Source organism: Lagenorhynchus albirostris, chromosome 4 (genome assembly GCF_949774975.1).
Source record: "Lagenorhynchus albirostris chromosome 4, mLagAlb1.1, whole genome shotgun sequence".
In the NCBI taxonomy this organism is placed as follows: domain Eukaryota; kingdom Metazoa; phylum Chordata; class Mammalia; order Artiodactyla; family Delphinidae; genus Lagenorhynchus; species Lagenorhynchus albirostris.
Window position 1 is genome coordinate 101,427,856 of NC_083098.1, and position 20,162 is coordinate 101,448,017.

The window sequence follows — 20,162 nt, forward strand, 5'->3', positions numbered from 1 at the left end:
CGTTATGCTGAATTCTTGTCTCTCTCTTATATGAACTACCAAATACTTTTATAAGCCAAGAAACTGGTCCTCAAATCAAGTACCTTTACTTAGCATCTACAGCTAGTGACCAGCAGAGTTAGGAATACAACTAGTAAGTCTTTTGACTTCTGATCCACATGACATATATTTCATTCCGAATTCAAACTATTGTTAGTGTCTTTTTCAGGCGGAGTTCCATCAAGCATTCAGTTGGAAAGTATTTATTAATCAGCCTGCACTAGGCTAGATGCTGTACGTAAAACAAAGACAAATGTAAGACAGGAGTCTTGGCAAAGTTAACACATGTTTTGAATAGAAAATAATACCGAACAGCACATTGTATGAGACAGATAATAATCATGGTAGCCCATATAATAAAAAACAAAAAATACTTAGCACTTACTATTGTCAAGCATCATACTAAGCTTTGTTCATTTAGTGAATAATTTATTCTACACAACACCTCCATGAGGTAAGTTCTAACTATCATCCTCGTTTTACAAGAAGGAAAACTGGGGCACAGGGCAGGAAATTGAGTGACATTCCCAAGTTTACCCATTAAGTGATTCAAATTTTGGCAGTCTGAGTCAACAGTCTGTACTCAGAACCACTACATTATAATTAATGATCATTTGGAGGTAACGAAAGCAGTTGAGAAAGGTTTGATAGAGGAGGTGAGGCTTACATGAGGATGGCAGACTAGGCTACTCCAAATTGGAAGCAAGGAAGGAGTCCAGAAATGTGCTGGGAATTTCCAATCAGTAACAGGAAAATGTGCTCGCCTGGAACATAGCATATATGCTGTGACAGCCATGAGAAAGTTAAAGTCTAAAGCAGAACTAGATTGTCGTGGGGATTGAAAGTCAGGCAAAAGAGTTTTACGCAAAAGGGAAGTTAATTTTAACTACCTAATCCCCGCAGAGTGGACTAGAGTATTTCTAGATATTATATCTCCCAATCTCTTATAAGCAGTGGTTTTAATAGAATAACTATCAAACATATTTGTTACAGTGTAATTGTTTGTATTTAGAATAGTTATTACTATTTTTAAGAGGCAAACCTGGAGACTTTATCTAAAATAAATCCTGAAATCTTTCCCCTTGGTTTCTACTTAGAGATTCCAAATAATTAATGCATAAAATTTTAACACTGACTTTTTCTCATATAAGAGCATATTGTTGCTTTCTTAGTGTAAAAGCAACAAATTTATTTGTTAAATGAAATTTCCTATAATTTCCCTACCTATTTATTCTTCAAACATTTTTGAACATTCACAAAATATTTGTTTCCCTAGCTCTCAGTATCCCCATCTCCAACTATACACACACATGGGCAAGTGCGCATGTACACACACACACACACACATACACACCTGCACACAGCACCTAGTTGGCTTGGAATTTCAATTGGTATAAAGAACTACATCGTTTAGAATATACTAGTTATCCAGTATGTTAAGTAACCAGATATGGTCACTCCTCTCTCTCTTTCATACCTTTTAACTTTTGAGCATTTTGTGTCTTACAACTACCTCAATCAAAATGTGGGTATGTGTGTAAAGGAGATAACATTTAAAGCAATATTCCTACTTGGGGGTTTTGTTACTAGACTCTGGATGGAGAAACAGCTTTGGGAAGAAAAAAAATCACGTGGGTTAAGAAAAAAAGAGAAAAGTTTTAGAGAAATGCTGAAACTTGATAGAAGTAAGGAGAGCATATAACGTTGTACAAAGTGGCTATGTAATGCTGAGTAGTATTTTGTGAATGAGAATATAATTCTTGGTTCAAAGCAGGGCAAGAGATTTTTTTTTAACATCTTAATTGGAGTATAATTGCTTTACAATGGTGTGCTAGTTTCTGCTGTATAACAAAGTGAATCAGCTATACATATACATATGTTCCCATATCTCCTCCCTCTTGCGTCTCCCTCCCACCCTCCCTATCCCACCCCTATAGGTGGACACAAAGCACCGAGCTGATCTCCCTGTGCTATGTGGCTGTTTCCCACTAGCTATCTATTTTACATTTGGTAGTGTTCTATAAAGAGATTTTAATAACATTCAAGCCTCGTTGCACTCTTTTACCATGAATAATACAGAAAGCAGGTTTTATCCTGAGGCATTTGAATTTAAACTTAAAAAAAAATGGGAATAAACATGTTTAGTTGCAATATGAATAAAAATAGTGTACTTACAAAAACTACACTATAATGGTATAATCATTTCTGGAAAAATTAAGAAAGATTTTACTTTAACAGCAAGTAACAACAAATATTTTTTAATATTTCATATATTAAAATATGAAGTTGCATACCTAGATAAAATGAGAAGAGTAACAGATATAAATTTTTTAATAATTCTTTTAGAAAAAGACAGTGTTACTGAGTATGCAGCTACCCTTGGCAGTACATATTACATTTTCCAAATATTATCAATTTGTCTCAAGACCACTCTATCTTAGGGAATTGTTTTTATAAAAGATCAGGAATAAGTGAAGGCATTTGATAGCATCAAATCTTTTAGCAATTAATGAAGTAAATCTGAATTTTCATATTAATGGCATCATTCTTCCTATTGTCTATGTATAAACTTCTTGCATCATATGAGAATAATGATCTCTAATGATGATAATAATATAATAACAATGTACCTCAACCCCCGCCCCCCGCCCCTAGAATCATTTGACAATGTTTACCTATTTTGACCCTTATTCTTAAAACAATGTAACTATAGTGGTAGTTTAAAAGATGTAAAATTCATATAGTTAATACTGTAAGTATATTACATCTAAGGTAAATTAATTGGCAATTTCAAATGTTTTACAGCAGAAAGTTTAGAATGTAAATTAAATAACATTTAAATGCCAGATGTTTACATAGAAATAGTGTTTAATTAAGACATACTTTTGAGATACGAATCTAGAAACCTTTTAAATAAGCACACCAGATTTAAAATGTAATTTAAATTAATATTTTAGGAAAAAAAGGGTCAAGGTTAAACTGTTTGTCTTCCTTAAAAAGTGTATAATGTCTTTTGTGTCTCTACTAACAAAAAGAAATCTCAATGAAACTCGGATATTAAAACCTCCCAGGAAACCAACAGTAAAAGCTGCTAAGAATTTCACAACTTTTTTTTCCTTAGGTGTTAATTAAATGATCATTTAACACTGCAATGTAAACACAACATTTTCATCTCCTGACAGCACAGCCTATTATAAATCCTGGGTAATAAAAGTCTTGGTGTTAATGCTCTGAACCAAGTTCCCACCACACTCTAAGATGCCTTGTCGTGTCTAAGGTTAAGCATCTAGACACAAAACAAAGCTTGCGCCTACTCTACTTCCAGTGCAATTTTCCCATCGCCCAGTGACCTAGGTAACACTTTGAGCAATAAAGAATAAATTTAATTTCTCCAGCATTTTGTGAGGATTAGGAACAATTGTTGGCTTGCAATGACTTTTTATCCTTGGATTCTTTTCCTCCAGAGCATTCCTCTGGTCCTAAAAGAGAATTCTGATGGTTTAAGACATAGAACAAACAAAACTTTAGGCTTTTTTCAATCAGTTGGAACTGTTGGAGGGGAAGCAATCAACCTTTCTCTGTGCTATTCTCAGCTATTCACATACTTCAAGCTTTAATCTTTCACTAGTAGAAGAAACCTATCATGAGGGGGCAAAGCTATCTTTTTCCATTCTGTTTCCAGACTTATTTATTTCTCTTTTCTTTACATCTTTTTTATAAAACACTTAAATCAAGTTGCCATACTTAGCTGTTCACATTCATTTGGGGGACATTTCAAGAGGCACAGATGTTCTCTTAATAACATTTCACACAGCCATGTTGTACCCTAGACCATGGGTATTGCCAAAGACTGGACATTTTACTCTTCATTGCTTCCTTCTCTAGAGTTTAGGCTTTCTTAAACTCTTGCCCTAAGTTTCTTATATCACAATTTCTCAAATGTTTTAAGGTTAACCCTCTATAAATAATTCCTTGATAGCAAATAACTTGGTTGTGGGTAACAGGTAATGAAGAGGACATATACACATTCATCTGACTGCAAAGCTTATGTACATATAAAAAGTATTGGAGTTATGATAAAAACAGACAAAATAAAAATAACTTCAGGCTCAAAGCTATTTCATTATCAATCATTGTTTAAATCCAAAGTGCTAAACAGTTTGCAATTTGAACTGCATTTTGACAAAATGTTTAGTCTAAAAATGCACTGAAAACCACACATGCAGCTTATGTAAAGGTGGCAGGATGTTCCACAGATCAAATCATATTTGTATATTATAAGTTCAATGAATTAATTCTTTTATATTGTTTTTAAAACTGAAATCTTAGTAATAAAAATGTTCTTTAGCAACACAACGTAAATCTTCTGAATAACTTTCAATATCGTTTACCTATACCTTAAGGAGTTTACTCAGCATTTTCTAACTAATTCATATTTTTCCTTCATTTTGTTATTCAAGACAACACATCATTAAAACGACAATTTAATATGTGGACTAACATAAATAGTTCCTGAATCACAGCCTCTTTTTCTATCCTTGATTCATTTTATATAAGAGTTTTAAAATTATATGAATCATCAACTGGGAGTGGGTAAGAGATCTCATTAAAAACATTCTGGCCTTAATGTAACTTGTGTTGCCAAGTAAGGAGAATTGGAATGATGCAAATGCACATTTTATGCTAATTTGCAGTGTTAAAAAATTAATGTGGTTATGCTTATGTATGTGTTATTACACTGAGAATAAATGTAAGAGAGACGTGAAAGAGAACTGGGAGATTTGCTGACTGTGGGCAACTTACAAGGACATCTGTGACTATTATTTCATGCTATTTTGCAATGAGAGGATGATAATCCTACAAGCATCATTCCTATCATACTGGAAAGTTGACAATGTTCTTTTTTTTTTTTTTTTTTGTGGTAAACGGGCCTCTCACTGTTGTGGCCTCTCCCGTTGCGGAGCAACAGGCTCCGGACATGCAGGCTCAGCGGCCATGGGTCGTGGGCACAGCCGCTCCGCGGCATGTGGGATCTTCCCGGATCGGGGCACGAACCCGTGTCCCCTGCATCGGCAGGCGGACCCTCAACCACTGCGCCACCAGGGGAGCCCGACAATGTTCTTTTGAATACAGAATTTATCTTGTGAACTGAAATATTCCCAGGAGGTAAATATCATCCCCATTTTACAGATAAGGAACCTTATCTCCAGAGGTATCCATTGATTGACAAAGATAGCAAAGCTACTAATACCTGAGTAGGCATTTAAACACTAGTATTTTATGCAACCTCTCATAAAATAAATTGATTTCAGTGTCTTAAAACATAATGTAAACACATTAAAATTAGTTCATTAGAACTAACACACTATGGACACTTGTTCCTAGAATTAATATTTATATAAACTTCAGTCCCCAAATTGTAATCTTGAGATGGCAGTGGCAATTTTATGATTTATAGTCAAATTTTAAAATATTCCCTGATGATGTGTATGGAATAATATCTTTTTGACATGAGAACCATATACTTAAATTCATCTTTCAAAAAAAACACAGTCTCCATGAACATTGTAGGCTTTAATTTACATATTACAGGTCAGATGTTAGCAATGGTTGAGGTCAACAAATGTCCCATATTACAGAGGACCACACACCATGCCAGTTTTTCTCCCCTGCACCTATCACAGGATTCGCCAAATTCAAGTTGGCTAACCATGAGTATTTGCTGGTGGAAATAGAAACATTTACATTTGGGAAAGCAACTATTTAAACTAGTACACTTGAGTGGGAAAGACCTTTCTGCACTTGACTTTCCTCTGCCAGGAACTATGCTGTGGATTTCACACTCAAAAAGTCTAGTTGGTGGCTTGGCAATAGTAGAAACTTGCCGATTTCTGACGTTCTCCAGTAACAAGTCTTTTATTAGTGATCCCTTTAAAGTAAAAACTACCCACAGGAGGCCTGGCAAAAATCTCAAATACAGTCTTAAACTTCACTGCTTTTATAACTTCTAAATCATACGATTGCACGTTGATTTATAAACAAAAGTCCTATTCAATGGCTTGCCTAATTTTTTTTTCGTGGCAAGTGGTAATGGCTACTCTGAAGTGTGTCCAGATATCAGTCTATGAAGTGTTTTGTCTACCTATTTAAAAACAAACCTTCGGTTATATAACAGTAATCTCTTTCAATGAAATACTCCTCATATATCTGTTTTTTAAGTGGCAAGATCAGAGTCCCTTGGGCTCAGTAATAATAAGTAATTAATAAGTTACTTAATAAATAATAAGGGACTTGAGGTTTTAATCACTGACAGTTAACACCTTCCTAAGTGTTATCTCTCATATGAAGTCTTTGTTTTCAAAGATAAAGAGTCAATCTGTTCCCCTTAGCAAGGTATCAGTATTAACAATACAAATAGTGTATCCTTGCATCAAATGATGACACAGACAAACCACCTCCGAACAACTTTTCTTCTCCGCACCTGAAGCTCTCTAGCAGTCTCGGCAACAGAGATCAGCGGCAGCTATCATGGCAGCTCCCTGGATGATTAATGATGTCGATCTGGTGGGACCACAGTAACCTTGGCAACTATAACCTGCAATTCCTGCACTACCACTGTCGGATTTACTGTGGCAGGGGCCAAACAGACCAAGAGTAAAATGAAGCAGGAAACTACACACCTGACACCTCTAAGGAGCCCACACTTTAATCAGAGCTGGCAGAAATTAATTCAAAAGGAATTCTGACACAGGCACCAGGGCTCTCTTCTGCTTTTATCCTTGAATCCAAGAATCCTGACACTTAATTGGCATCAGAGAACTGGGGGAGGGGGGAGGTTAGTTTTATATAAGTGCAGTATTAAGGTATATTTTGCTTAGGTGGAAAATGGATCATTTTGATTTTTCAGCGTCTACCGATACCCTTCAATGTTTAGAAAACCTAAGGGGACAAACGTTTAATTAGCCAAGGTACCCTTTAAATTTAATTTGGTTCCCCATTATTCATACTACCTTCCCAGTGTTACTATTTGCTCATTCAAGTTACAAACCCTGAGCCCAATGGAGATTTAATTCAATACATCAAACACTGAGAGCTTTCTAAAGGTCAAGCCTTATAATAAACCCTGGGGATACTAAAAAAAATGTTTTTGTAATGCATGTATACCAGCATTTATAGCATAATTAAAAGAAAAAGAAAACTAATCTACTAATAATTGTCAAGTATACTAGCGGTTATATCTGAATGGTGAGATCATGAATAATTTCTATTCCCACTTACTTTTCTCTTTTTCTGAACTGTCTAAAGCTTTTTTTTTTTTTTCTTGGCCACGAGGCATGTGGGATCTTAGTTCACCAACCAGGGATCGAACCTGAGTCCCCTGCAGTGGAAGTGCAGAGGCTTAACCACTGGACTGCCAGGGAAGTCCCCTAAACCTTTTTAATATAAGCATGTGTTACCCTTGTAACTATTAAAAAGCAAAATCAAAAGCTAAGTCTCCTTCTATGAGAAAGGGAAATAAGGACAGCTTCACTGTATATTTGTTATGTTTCACAAATCAATTTTTACCTTAATAGAAATTAAGTTTTCCTCTTAAATACTCCCAATAATTATTATCAAAGAGTATCTGGAGAATCTGAGATCCTATCCAACAGCAAAGGAATTGTGATCTGACCAATTGAATTAAGCGCTCAAAATTTATTTGTCTCAGGTAAGGAGTCACTAGGCCATAAAAAGAGTCCTTGGCTTTAAAAATACTACTTATAATGTTAGATAATTTAGTGGTTCCAAAGGTCTCTAGGGAAACACCGCTTGTTAACCAGAAATAAAGAGTTTTTATTTAAAGAAGTAAAAAAAATGAATCACTGGGACCTATGTATTTGTTTGTTAGTTTTGCTTTGTTTCAGTAGATACAAGTGAAAAATGAGTTTCTGCACCGTGGTTTGGCTACTTAAGCTTATGTTAGAAGTCTGGGTAAATATATAATACTCAAAGAAATAAACTGAAAACCACAAAACAAATATTTGTAACGGAATGCTTAACCACAGTACTAGCAATGAAATTCCTCTCTAATGAGCCCAGATGAGTGGCTACAAACTCTAGCTGGTAAGTCACCTTTAAGGTTATGTTTTTCAGGAACATCTGTATAAGCTACTCATAAATTTCAATCATAATCGACCATTTCAAAAGTCACTGAAATTTCTGTCCGTTAACCAGCTCCTAATTGTTCTGAAAATCATGTTCTCCACTCTTAAACTGATAATAAAAGTGCAACCTCAGTTTTGGAGGAGGAGCAAAGGGGGAGGACAGAGTATCTACATAAGCTAAGAAAACTATGTGCTGTCTCTTAACCTCCAACCTATGGCCCTTTACTTTTCTTTTTTCTTTACTTACACTTTCCATCTGTCAACAAGCGCTTGTAATTTTATTACACTGTCCTGTAGTTTATGCAGAGTTGGTATTATTTTACAGAGTTCTGTTAATGGACTGGATAAATGGTAATGCTATTTAAACTAGTCTCCTGCTCCAACAAACACAGCTGCAACTGTACTACTATTTCTGAGCAAACATCTTGACCTGAACATGGAGTGCTCTCTCAACCCGTCCAAAGAGAAATTGGAGCAGACAGCAAAGGAAAAGCATATTTGGCCGCTAGCAGCAACCAACCGTGTCGAATCATAATTCATATACAGTGTACCCTCTTTTTCTTTTATACTGCATTTAGAGTTTTTTTTAAAACGCATGTGTGCTTCTTCACCTGGCATCTCATTTTCAGCCAAGAGTCAAATGGCGATTATTCATTACAGAGGCACAAAGAAAATCTGTATAATGTCCAGTTTGCTTAGATTTAATCTAAGCGAACAATGATAAAAGTCAAACATCAGTGTATGAACTATATAGTAAAACAAGTAAACTTTTTCATTGATTATGTATCAGGAAACAATAGTATTAAGTAAGGGTAAAAGATAAAATAAGTTAGGAAAAGAACCAGAGGTACGAATTAGCATTATGCATCAATTTATAAAGAGAAAATAAATCTAAATATGTTTCTTTCATGAATTCTAGATGTGTATGGCTCTACTGAATTATACAGTAGGGCAACTGTAGATCATTTGGTATGCAAATACAGCTACCAGTCGACTTTTCCCTGTCACAACATATTGTCCTGTTGTTTGTCCAAAATTCTGTATCTTTTGTTTGGTCACTTATCCTTCTTGTGAAAGAAAAGTTCATTTTTAAATGAACATTTTAAAGGACATTTTTGTATGTAGATTTGTGCATATTTTTCCATCTGTTAGAACAGTTGTTTCCGGTTAGCTACTAGGCACCTGTATCATATGAAGAATACTTGAACTTGCATCCTTCCTCTTGGAAATTAAACTAGACAGGCAGCTAGCTTCACAAGCTTTTGTTCCTTTATTTATTAAATACTCTTAATGGTGGTTGTTTAATCAGTTAGTGATCACCATCATAAAAAACTGGTTACATGTAGCTTATAACTTTCCTCTTAAGAGAAAGATCATTGCTAACAATCCACTAGGTCTAATTCAGGTGAGAGAACAGTGCCTCAACTCAAAAGAAGATTCCTTTTTCCTGATGCAGAAAAAAATTACACCTCTATGTTTCCATGTGTATCCAGTGTCTATGTCAGGTGTCAAGTCACAATCAGTACTGAACAGTAAGCCATCAAACTCTAACTTCAGGAAATCAAAGCTTTCAAGTCCCTCTTGCAACTAGTCCCACATCAGAAACAAAATTTTATCTTCCATTACTCCCCAGGGGAAATCCTTTGAGCCAAACAGGCACAACATGACTCTGAACACATTTTCTAGCTGCCTGTGGCCCCACTTGTTAACATGCTTTTAATTAACTAGAAAATGTTGCCTTATAGTTTTATGGGTTCTGTTTCTTTAACTCACATAAGGATTCCAAGTCATCTTCTTTCATACAGCAGCTTCATAAAGTTATAAAATCATAACAAAACATAATGGAAAATCCCTTGGTCCATTATATGACATTGTAAAAGGGGGCAAAATATTGAACAGAATATAATTTGCTGATAAGTGATTCTGCACTAGATTACACCACCTGAATCCCTCTAAGAAAATTAATCCAAGTACTTCCAGACTAAAAATCAAACCTTCTAGTTTCTCAGAGACAGTGTTAAAGTTACTTCCTATATTTTCCTCTCTTCAGCTTAATAATTTTAATTCTAGCTATAACAGTCATTCCATTTAAATTATATTTTCACAGCTACATAGGAAACAGAAAATTTTCTAGACAACGTGGATTGTTTTTATATGCACATTGTGAGCAAAGTAGTAATTTAATAGCACTCAATGTATACTAGCTTTGAAATCAATTCTACAAAATCCCCTCAATCAAAAAAGTTAAAGCAGAAAGTAGAATCTATTAAAACCATCTCTGTAGCCCTTCTTGCAAACTAAGCACAAATAATTAAATACAAGTATCAATTTATATTCATACATATAATTTTCATAACAGCCTACATCTAGTTTCCTTGGTAAAAATAGTCCTTAGAGAATTCTTGTTAAAAAGGCGGTCTCAAGGTTTCTTTATTTGATTCTTTTAAATTTACTTAAATTGGGTCAATTAACCAGCAGGGAACACAACGCAGAGGAGAAATACTGCTAGGTGACTTTGGCTATCCTTAGAGGAACAGAATCAGGAAAGTCAAACTCTAGAGAGAAGACCTGGTATGTAGCTGGCTCCACCTTCACCTGCTGAGAAAATTCTCTATAGTCAGCTAGGGTGTCAGGAGGACCTAACACAGAGCCTAACTGAGATACAATGTCGGGGGAGGGCTGTGGGAAGAGGGCCTTCCTACTTCTGGAATTCATAACAACAATATTGAACTAGTAGGCTACCACGAAGCCGTGGCTACAAAGTCAAGTTAAGAAAAAGCAATCTCTTCACTTACCCCACAAGCATGACCATATGGGACTTTCCCCACCATCCAGGTGGGAGCCAGGCTGAGCAATTTATTCTATATATCCCAACATCCACAAACATCAATAATCATTGTTATTTATTTTTCCAACACTTTGTAGCTTATCTCCCATCTGCACAAAATCATTCATGTGGCTGAAAATCTAATTTTAAAAGCTTTCAAAAGTATATTTTCACTATGCACATTAGGTCAGTGAACAAGCATTCCAGGGAAGAAAAACCGATTCTGCCTAAAACTCACATTACGCTCCTTCCAAAGTACTTCTGTTAACAGTCAATGACGTATTTGATATGAAACCCTTACAGTCGTTCATATTGCACAGTTTGGAATTCTGGCTTTAAAAGGAACATTTAAGAGGAAATTTACAGTCCTCTTTAAATACCTTATAATAATATTTCCAGACTAATAAACACTATGTGAATACAGAAACAATAACAAAAAAGCTGACATTAAAAACCTCAACTTTACAAGAAAACACTGCCAACTTCCTCTGAAGAGGAAGTGCAGTGGCAATCTTTCGCTTCAGAACTTAATCAAAAGTTTCCATAAAGAAGTTAGGTAAATCTCCCCATCAGGACCAAAAAAGAATAATACAATTACAATAACATATACACGAATCAGTAAATGCTAACCAAATAAAAGAACTGGAACTATTGGAAAACCAATCATAAATTTCCAAAAAAACAAAAAAGAAAAGAGAGAGAAAAGAATGAAAGGCAAACTTTTAATCCATTAATCTACGGATGAATAGATGAATAGATTCCAGGAAAGCACAAGGAAACAGATCCAAAATACATTTAATAAAACGCGAGGTACTACCCAAAGCAACAATAACTATTTCTGTCTACTTACAGTCTGTATAGCTTCGAAGTCCCAAGAAACAGCAACTCAGGAAACAGCTGAAGGTGATTTCTGTTTAAACGCCTTTTGAGAAAAACAAAAACAAAGCATATGTTACATAGAAAGTACCCAACAATGAGACTGTGATTGGGTAGTGTCATGCCTCATCCTGTATTTCAGGAAAGAATGAAACGACATTCAAGAGAATTCAAGCATTGAAAATCAGAAGTTGGTTACACCTTTTGTTACATGACTCTTTAAAGCAATTTTCCATTGTGCTTACTCAGATGATGATTACTGGGGCCTAAACTCTAAATTCACATCCCCTGCAACATCAGTCAACCAGCACAGATGCAATGAAACAGGATTTCTGGACTCAGACTCTGGTGTCTAGGTTAGGCAAGTTCAACATACAGCAGAAATACCATATTAAATGGTGCCCTAAAATAATTCATACGCTGTCCCAAATGACCTAAATTTTCAGCCAAGGTACTGAGGGGAGGTGGAAATTTCATTTTTTTAGCTTTTCATTTAGTTTCAGAAAAATGTATAAGAAAGTGTCAGCATGGTTTCTACCTCTAGGCAAAATCACAAGAAAACCTCAGTCCACAGTTCTTGACTCTTAACTGAATAAGGCCGAGTTATAACTAACAATGAGGGCAAAAATGTTTAAGTAATGTTTTCTTAATGTTTAACTGATATTGGGATGTTTTAAATATTTTAGAAAAGAACTTGATTGCAACTCTAACTCAATTTAAGCCCCGGTACTACATAACTAAGCTCTTTTGGACTATGCACACTAACTAAAGAGTGGCAAAATCTGGCCTTCATGTACTCATATCCCAATCTCATTCGTTTTAAGTGTACAATTTAACATTTCAGTAAAAATAAATATCTATCCTCTCTACTTTTCCCAAATTTAAATAAAATGATGACAAGCTAATGTAAAATGCACACTTAAATGATTTATAAGCTGCTATAGCTCTAGAGGAGAGTAAGGACGTCCAGAAACTAACATCACACTGAAGAAACTTGAGGTGTTTCTTGTGGTAAAGATAAATGTTAAGGTGGCAGGAAAAGAGGGCATATCAATCTTGCCCCCTTTTAAATATGATGAGATATTTAAACGGTCATCAGATGGGAGCAGAATTACAGTTATTTAGTCTCTAGAGGGCAGGAATAGCACTAGTAATTATAACTCAAGAAAGCAGATCATAAGGAAGACCTTTCTAAGTATAAAAGATATTAAGAAATGGGATGATCGGCTTTAGGAAGCTCTCAACTCCTTACTCCACATATATTCAAGCAGAGGCTATGCATTTTTTCCCCTGCAACGGATGTAATAAAAAGAAATTCTGCATTAAGTGAAAAGTTGGACAAGGTGAACTTCAGAACTTCTTCCAACTCTAAAACGCCATGAGGCAATGATAGCTACGCTTACCATCTTTTGCTACATAACTCATATTATTAAGAAGTTGGTCATCTATAGAAATACTCTCAGCACTTAATAAAATGTTTGCTCATAAAAACGTATGCTGAGGCAATCAGAGGGAAAATAGTAAAATCAGTAGTGAAAGGGTGGACTTACTTTTCACCTACACTAATTTTGATGAATAAAGCACTTAACAAGGTTAACTGTAAAGTGAAACCAAAAGCTTTTTTTTTTTGCCAGGCATGGATCTGAGGAAAGAGTACTTCCAGAGTCTACTATTAAACATTTTCAATAAAATATAACTTAATGATGACCTTGTTATATTTTGTCTGAAAAAATAGATTACAAGTATTCACAACAGGGCTAATAAGAATTTGTCTAGGGAAGACTCCCCATTGTCCAAATAGGCAATTGCAATTTTTGAAATGACAGAGATGTGCTTTCATAATCTGATCCAAACCACTGGACTAACAAACATCGTCCATGATTCTCCAGCCAAAACAAGCACGCTCCTTCAGGTCCCCAGCCCCTGCACAGGCAACTCTCTGTACAGAGCTTTCCCTTTTCTCCAAATGGTACTTTCTTACATCCTCTGTGTAATTCCCCTGATTCTCCTAAAGTTGATTCCTCCCTTGCCTGTGTCTCCATATGCCCATAGTATTTGATAAATAAGAGTCCCTCACACTATATTGTATTTATTCACACACTGGTCTGATTCCCACTACACTGTAAACTCTTCAAGTGTAAAGGCCATATCTGTGTATTTCCTTCCTTCTTCCCGGGCACTTATTAGGTCCTTAGGAAAAACTGCTCTTTGCATTTTGATATAGTTCAGCAAAATCCTAGCATGTGCATTTTATGTTCAGGCAACTTTCTCCAGGCATGTTCCCTAAGGTACCTGCCTTAGGTTTTATGCCACCCTCCAGATAACCTAAGACCCGCCACCAAACCTGCTTTCATGTGCTCTATACAGCAATTGCCTCCTTTCCCTTCCTTCAACCTCCCCCAGCCATGCCATTCTCAACATCATCTAGAAATTGGAAGGAATTCAATATGGTGAAACAAATTCAGATACCCAAGTGACTGAGGGCTGCTACTAGATTTCTTGTTAATGGGTCTACATTGGTCTCATTTCAGATATTGTAAGAAAGTAGATAATTCAGATACGGTGCAAGCAGTGTCTTTTCTCAATTTTTTTTCAAATTCTTAGTGGTTCTTAATTCATTCCCAAAGTAATAGCTAACATATATTAAGCTTACTAGGTGAGAGTCGCTGTTCTGAGAAGTTTACATGAATTATCACATTCATTCTACCCTATGAGTAGGTCCTACTGTCACTGCTGTTTTGGATGAAGGTACACAGCTCATAGAAAGTTCTGTCGCTGTTCTGAGAAGTTTACATGAATTATCACATTCATTCTACCCCATGAGTAGGTCCTACTGTCACTGCTGTTTTGGATGAAGGTACACAGCTCATAGAAAGTAGAGCTAGAACCTGAATTCAGGTGGGCTGACTCCAGAACATACCCTCTGAATCACTCCTTTCAAAGAGTCAGTCTAAACATTCCTCAAAATAATGTAATCCTCAACTTTCCTTTTCACCAATCTTTTTTTGGGAAAAATGTAGTTTTACATAGCCCACTTCCTAAATATCTATGAATGAATCACCTAAAAATAAAACACCAAGTTTTATTAAAAAAAAAAAAACTAGCTGTATAGGCAGTTCACTATTTTAATGATCTATTTAAAATACCTAAAGTTGAGAGCAAAACAAAAATACGTATAAAATATTTTTCTCAGAATTCAAGTAATTTATCACTATTCCATGAAAATTATTATGAATGATCTTAATGTGTCTAAGCCTACCATGTGTATAAGACACAGTAGTATACAAAAAAAGGCAGATAATAGGTGACATGGTAACATGCATAGAAAAATAGTATGATTCCATTTTTTTTCTTTAAAAGAGTATCACTTTTGCTTCCTGTTCTGTTTCCTCTTCCATTAGAACTAAGAATAAATTGAAATACAAACATTAAAATAAAAAGTGAAACTCTTCCAAAATATCCAATAAAGGAAAACAATTTAAGCAGAATTTCTAATACAATGACCAGAAATTAAGTTTTTAAACTAAAGAGGATTTTTTAAAATCCAGAATTAAGTTAGACTATCAAAGTGCACAACAATTTCTAAACACAGCTCGAGAGAAAATAACCTAGCTTCTTCTAATACCACAGAATACTTCTTGGTAGCTCGAAGATGAGTGTGTCATAATAATAACTCTAATGTAAATGTGTTAAAGAAGTTAAAATCTGATAGTCCAAGAACAGATAAACAGCATGTAGTGAATTAAGGGCATCTCAGAGGAGGATTTATGGGAACCAACATGAATTTGCTGCATTAAGCAGACCAGGTGGGTCAATTACCAATTGTTCCCAGCAAGGATACTCAATTGTGTCAAAGGACAGATAAGAGATTCAGTGATATTCAGCTCCTGTGTCATCACCAGCTAGATGGAATCTGCCCACAAGATCTCAGGAGACTGACTGAAAATTCGCTGGATAGAAATTCATGGTTTCAGAAAGGTGTGTAATGTGTGTCTCTGAGACACATATTTTTAGGGTAAAGATAAGAAAGATCTCAGCAACTGTTTCCTCTGTGCTATGGGCTATTTTTTCAGTGTGACCTTCAGCAGGGTGAATGATCTTTCTGGGTCACACTAAAGATCACTGGCCTCTGAAATGCAGGTTCTTAACAACCTCAACTTGAAGGGCAGCATAAGCATTACTGACAAGCATTGTTTCAAATTATTATCTGCCAGCTGCTCCTGTGACTTGTCCATTACTAGAGGTTGGAGGTCTCTTATTGTTTCAACTTTCACCTCAATTCAATTAACATTTGCAAAGTTCACCCCCATCCAAAATGTAAAATGAAAACGATTTTACCAAAGCTAGTAAAAAATGCAAGTCTCATATTTACCTGTCATTGTAAATGTAAGGTATTACAATGTGCCATTTGATAAATGCTGCCTTAAAAAGTCTATCTTTTACAATCTTCTATTTCTCAAACATAAATGCCTTCTTCTCAGGTAAATTACCATTCGCCTTTTATGCTAACATTTTTAAAGCAAAGATTTTTAACATTTAGCTAGTATTAGATAAAGTTTATACTTTCAGCAGTGATATCAGTATTTTCACCCTTTATATTCTGTGGTAGGGAGATCAAAACTTATTAATAAAAATGTTGCTTCCTATTCATTCCCGTTACTTCTTGATATTCTCTATACATTCAGAGATTTTGATAAATACTCTGAAAAAAATTTGGAGAAGGTTTTGTACTTTCTTCACATCTTGTCCATTGATTATATGCTATAAGAAAATCAGAAGGAAAATGATGGTAAATATGGATATTTAAAAGTCAAATTTATTATAGACACATTTTATTAGCTCAATAAGATAAAATAATTCAGAAACTCAGTTTCTGAAAAACAGGAAGGGAGATGTTGAAATGTATAATAATAATAGTTCCTTACGTGCTAACTCTGTGTCAAGCATTTTGTGAAACTCTGTGCATTATCTTACTAAAATCGTGTACCAATACTATGAGATATGATAATTGTTTCTGTTTTAATGATGATAAAACTGCAGTTTTAAAAGACGAAGCAATTTGATCAAGATCTCACAGTGGAATTGAAACCAAGGGTTTTTTGATGCCACTCCTATCTAATGTTTTAAAAGCAGGTAGAAGAGTTTGTATCTGTTTAGAAAGATAATCAACAGCACAACCAATGAGTGTCTGCCAATATTCATAGGACACCAGGCAATAGCATATAAAATTACAAGCTGCCTACACTGAGGGGAGTCTAGGTTATCTACACTGAGTAGGGCAGCAGCAGAGAGATGAAGCCCCACCTTCATCCAGGGCGGACAGACACTGCCAAGATGACAATCAAACAAATTTTTGTTAATATTATCTTAAAGCAAGATTCCAATTGCATTAAAACCAAATCAGTGCTATTGTTACCAAACTTTCATTCTGAAAGTGTTTTCACCAATATTTCTCCCAGTCCAGCAGATATAAATTGCTTTGAAAACAGATAAGAGCAATATATACAAAGTCCACACAGAAAAGTCTCTCCTTCCATGTAAAGTTGTGGAATTCGGTCTAGAAGGCATAATTCAGGCAGAAAGGTATCCAACAGGAATGAAAGACAGAGTTCAATGTAAAATATTTGACATTCGTTGCTTCCACAAATACATTGTAACAGTGCAAACTAAACTACTCATTTCAGGGGAGGTATAAAGGACACAGCATCCAGCAAACACTATCACAAAGGATGAGCCCAAAACAGATGTGGGAAAAATAAACAGCCTTGCTGTTTCAGAATTTATAAAACGGTCCACAAAGAGCAAACAGGCCTTCTCACCACCGTTCAACTTCAAGGCCCATAAAAAAAAACGCTGCATGAGAAACCCTCTCAGACAGATTGAATGTTCTGCAAAACTTCTAATAGTGCACTTGCATTAAAGCCTTCTAAGACCATAGTCAGTAAATGTAATTTAAAATCGTTCAATATTGCTTACAAACAGGTGAAAATAATTTGATATTTGGCTATCACAGATAGTGATACACTCTTGAACATCTAGGTGCATGATTTATCTCATACAATGTACATACTGAGCCTCTTTGCTGAGTTTGAGATGTTCTTTAAAGAGCCTTTCCCAAGAAAATAACTGCCGTGATTTTAAACTTGGGTATAAAGGTGCCAGAGAACAATTCTTTTAAGATGAGCTTGCATTCTTTTCCAAGGAGATTAGCACTGTTAGTTTGCCCTTACTTCAAGAAAAAGGACGTTATGTGTTGCCTATAAACTTGCAGGATGAGTCAGAAGAGGGATTCTCCACCTTCATGAACAGGGGATAAGGGGAGCCTTCCTTCAGACCTGTTCCACAACATATTCTCTATCTGAACTCATGTATAGCGACCTACAACAAAAATTCTAGAGTGCCGTAGTTCCTCAGCCTCACATTGGCTGTCTCATGCCTACGCATGGTGTGCACACCCAGGGAGAAATAACTCAGCATCACCTTCAAAAAATACATGTGCCTTTTAGATATCGTTTAAGGAGAGGATAGTGTCTAGTCAAATTTAGGCTCTATTGTAAAGACATTTCTAAATTAAAATGAGTATTTTCTTTGTATTTACTTGATAGAAACTTTAAAATAGCTAAGTGAACAGGCTTTGCATGGCTTCATTATAATAATATTTTCAGGACTCTTTTTTCCAAGTAAAAATGAGTATCAAATGACAACGTTCGTAGAAAAAAGGTAATCTCAAATCCAAAGATACCAAAATTTGGAATGTTTAAAGCAATATTGTCTTATAGGAATGGCTTTACAACGTATTGGTAGGAAAAAAAGTGCAGTCCAAGCCTTTGCCTTTATCACTTCTGCAGTTTCCTTATTGCAAGGGTATGACTGTGAAGTTAATGAAATATCTAATATCCAAGGTTTTCAATGGTATGCTATTGGTTCTCATTAATGTAACCTAGGCATATACACATTTTATTTTGCATTGAGTGTTTCGTTGTATTTCAGACAAAATACCCTAATTTCTTTTGGACAACCTTTAAAAAATTTCAAAACCTTTCTCATACTCTTGCATTTGTATTATCCAGCAACTTACAAAAGCAGATGATTTGCAGTAGTGAAATACTGAAGTGGCCATAAAATAGAACTTTAATGACTGCAGCATAATCCCATAAGACATAAGTGAACAACATAACTTTACACCAGCATAGAAAAGTCAGGGGTCCCAATGTGATTTTTTTTAGCCTTCTAACACATTATACACTAACCAAGAAATACCTTGAATTAATAATTTTGCCTGGAGACTTTATTGCAAGTATACACAGGCATCTTCTGTGAAATATAAAGAAGTGTAATTCTTAAATGTTTCTTTACTGTAGCTTATTTGTAGTTTGTTTTTCCTTAATTAATTTCCATTGACTATCTAGTCACTTAACTATATTAGATTTCATTTGAACATTTGATTAAACAATGAGACCTGTTAATGCAATCTACATGAGGCACATTCTCAAGGCTTCATTCTCATCTCAGATAAGCAGGTACTACCGGCAACACAGAGCATCCATGGGAATCCACCAGTGCACATGTTAGGTGTGGGCATAAAGTAGGAAACTGACAAAACAGGAAGTACTGTGTGCTCATAGTGTGTAGGCATGATTAAAACTTATTCCTTTTACAATGATTCATAACCACATTCTGATCATCATATCATCTGCTGTTGTTCTCTATACAATACAAAGAAGGAAGTGAAGGGAAAGGAGGCAGTGAGACAAGGGAGAAAAGGGAGGAAGGGAGGGAGGATTTCAATACCCATCTACTACTTGACATTTTGACTGATAACCTTGTATTTCATCAATTCTTTGAAGTGGAAAAAATGTGTTTCTTTTGTAGCTATAATGCTTTGATTTGCCAATAATGATTTTCTCATCCTATACTAAAATTAAATCCAACCTAATCACATGACCCTGTTTCTTAGAGATTAAAAGTTGGATTTCTAAAAGGCACAGCTCTTATCTTCTGTTCTCAGATGTCTTCTTTCTGATCAAGTTAAAACTCTAGCAACATAAAGTAAAAAGAAAAAAACTTATAATTTTGAAATACTCATAAAATATTTGGAATTGTTCTGATTTTATCATTTTAAAATGAAAAAATAACTTAGAACCATAAATTGCATATGAATAAAGTTAATGTTTTTATTTTTTGTTCTTCACACAAAGAAAGAAAATTAACTTGCTATATTATATATACAGTATAAATGGCATTCACAAGATAAACCTGCATTTATACACCTTTTC

General features: G+C 35.2%; 1 protein-coding gene across 1 annotated transcript in view; it reads right to left on the bottom strand.

Annotated features, from left to right (window-relative positions):
* SLIT2 (slit guidance ligand 2) overlaps positions 1-20,162 on the bottom strand; it is a 390,513-nt gene that overhangs the window by 363,463 nt on the left and 6,888 nt on the right. The window contains exon 4 of the mRNA XM_060147340.1: positions 11,861-11,932. Within this exon, the coding sequence (XP_060003323.1) occupies positions 11,861-11,932 (72 nt within the window). The remainder of the gene's footprint in view (positions 1-11,860; positions 11,933-20,162) is intronic.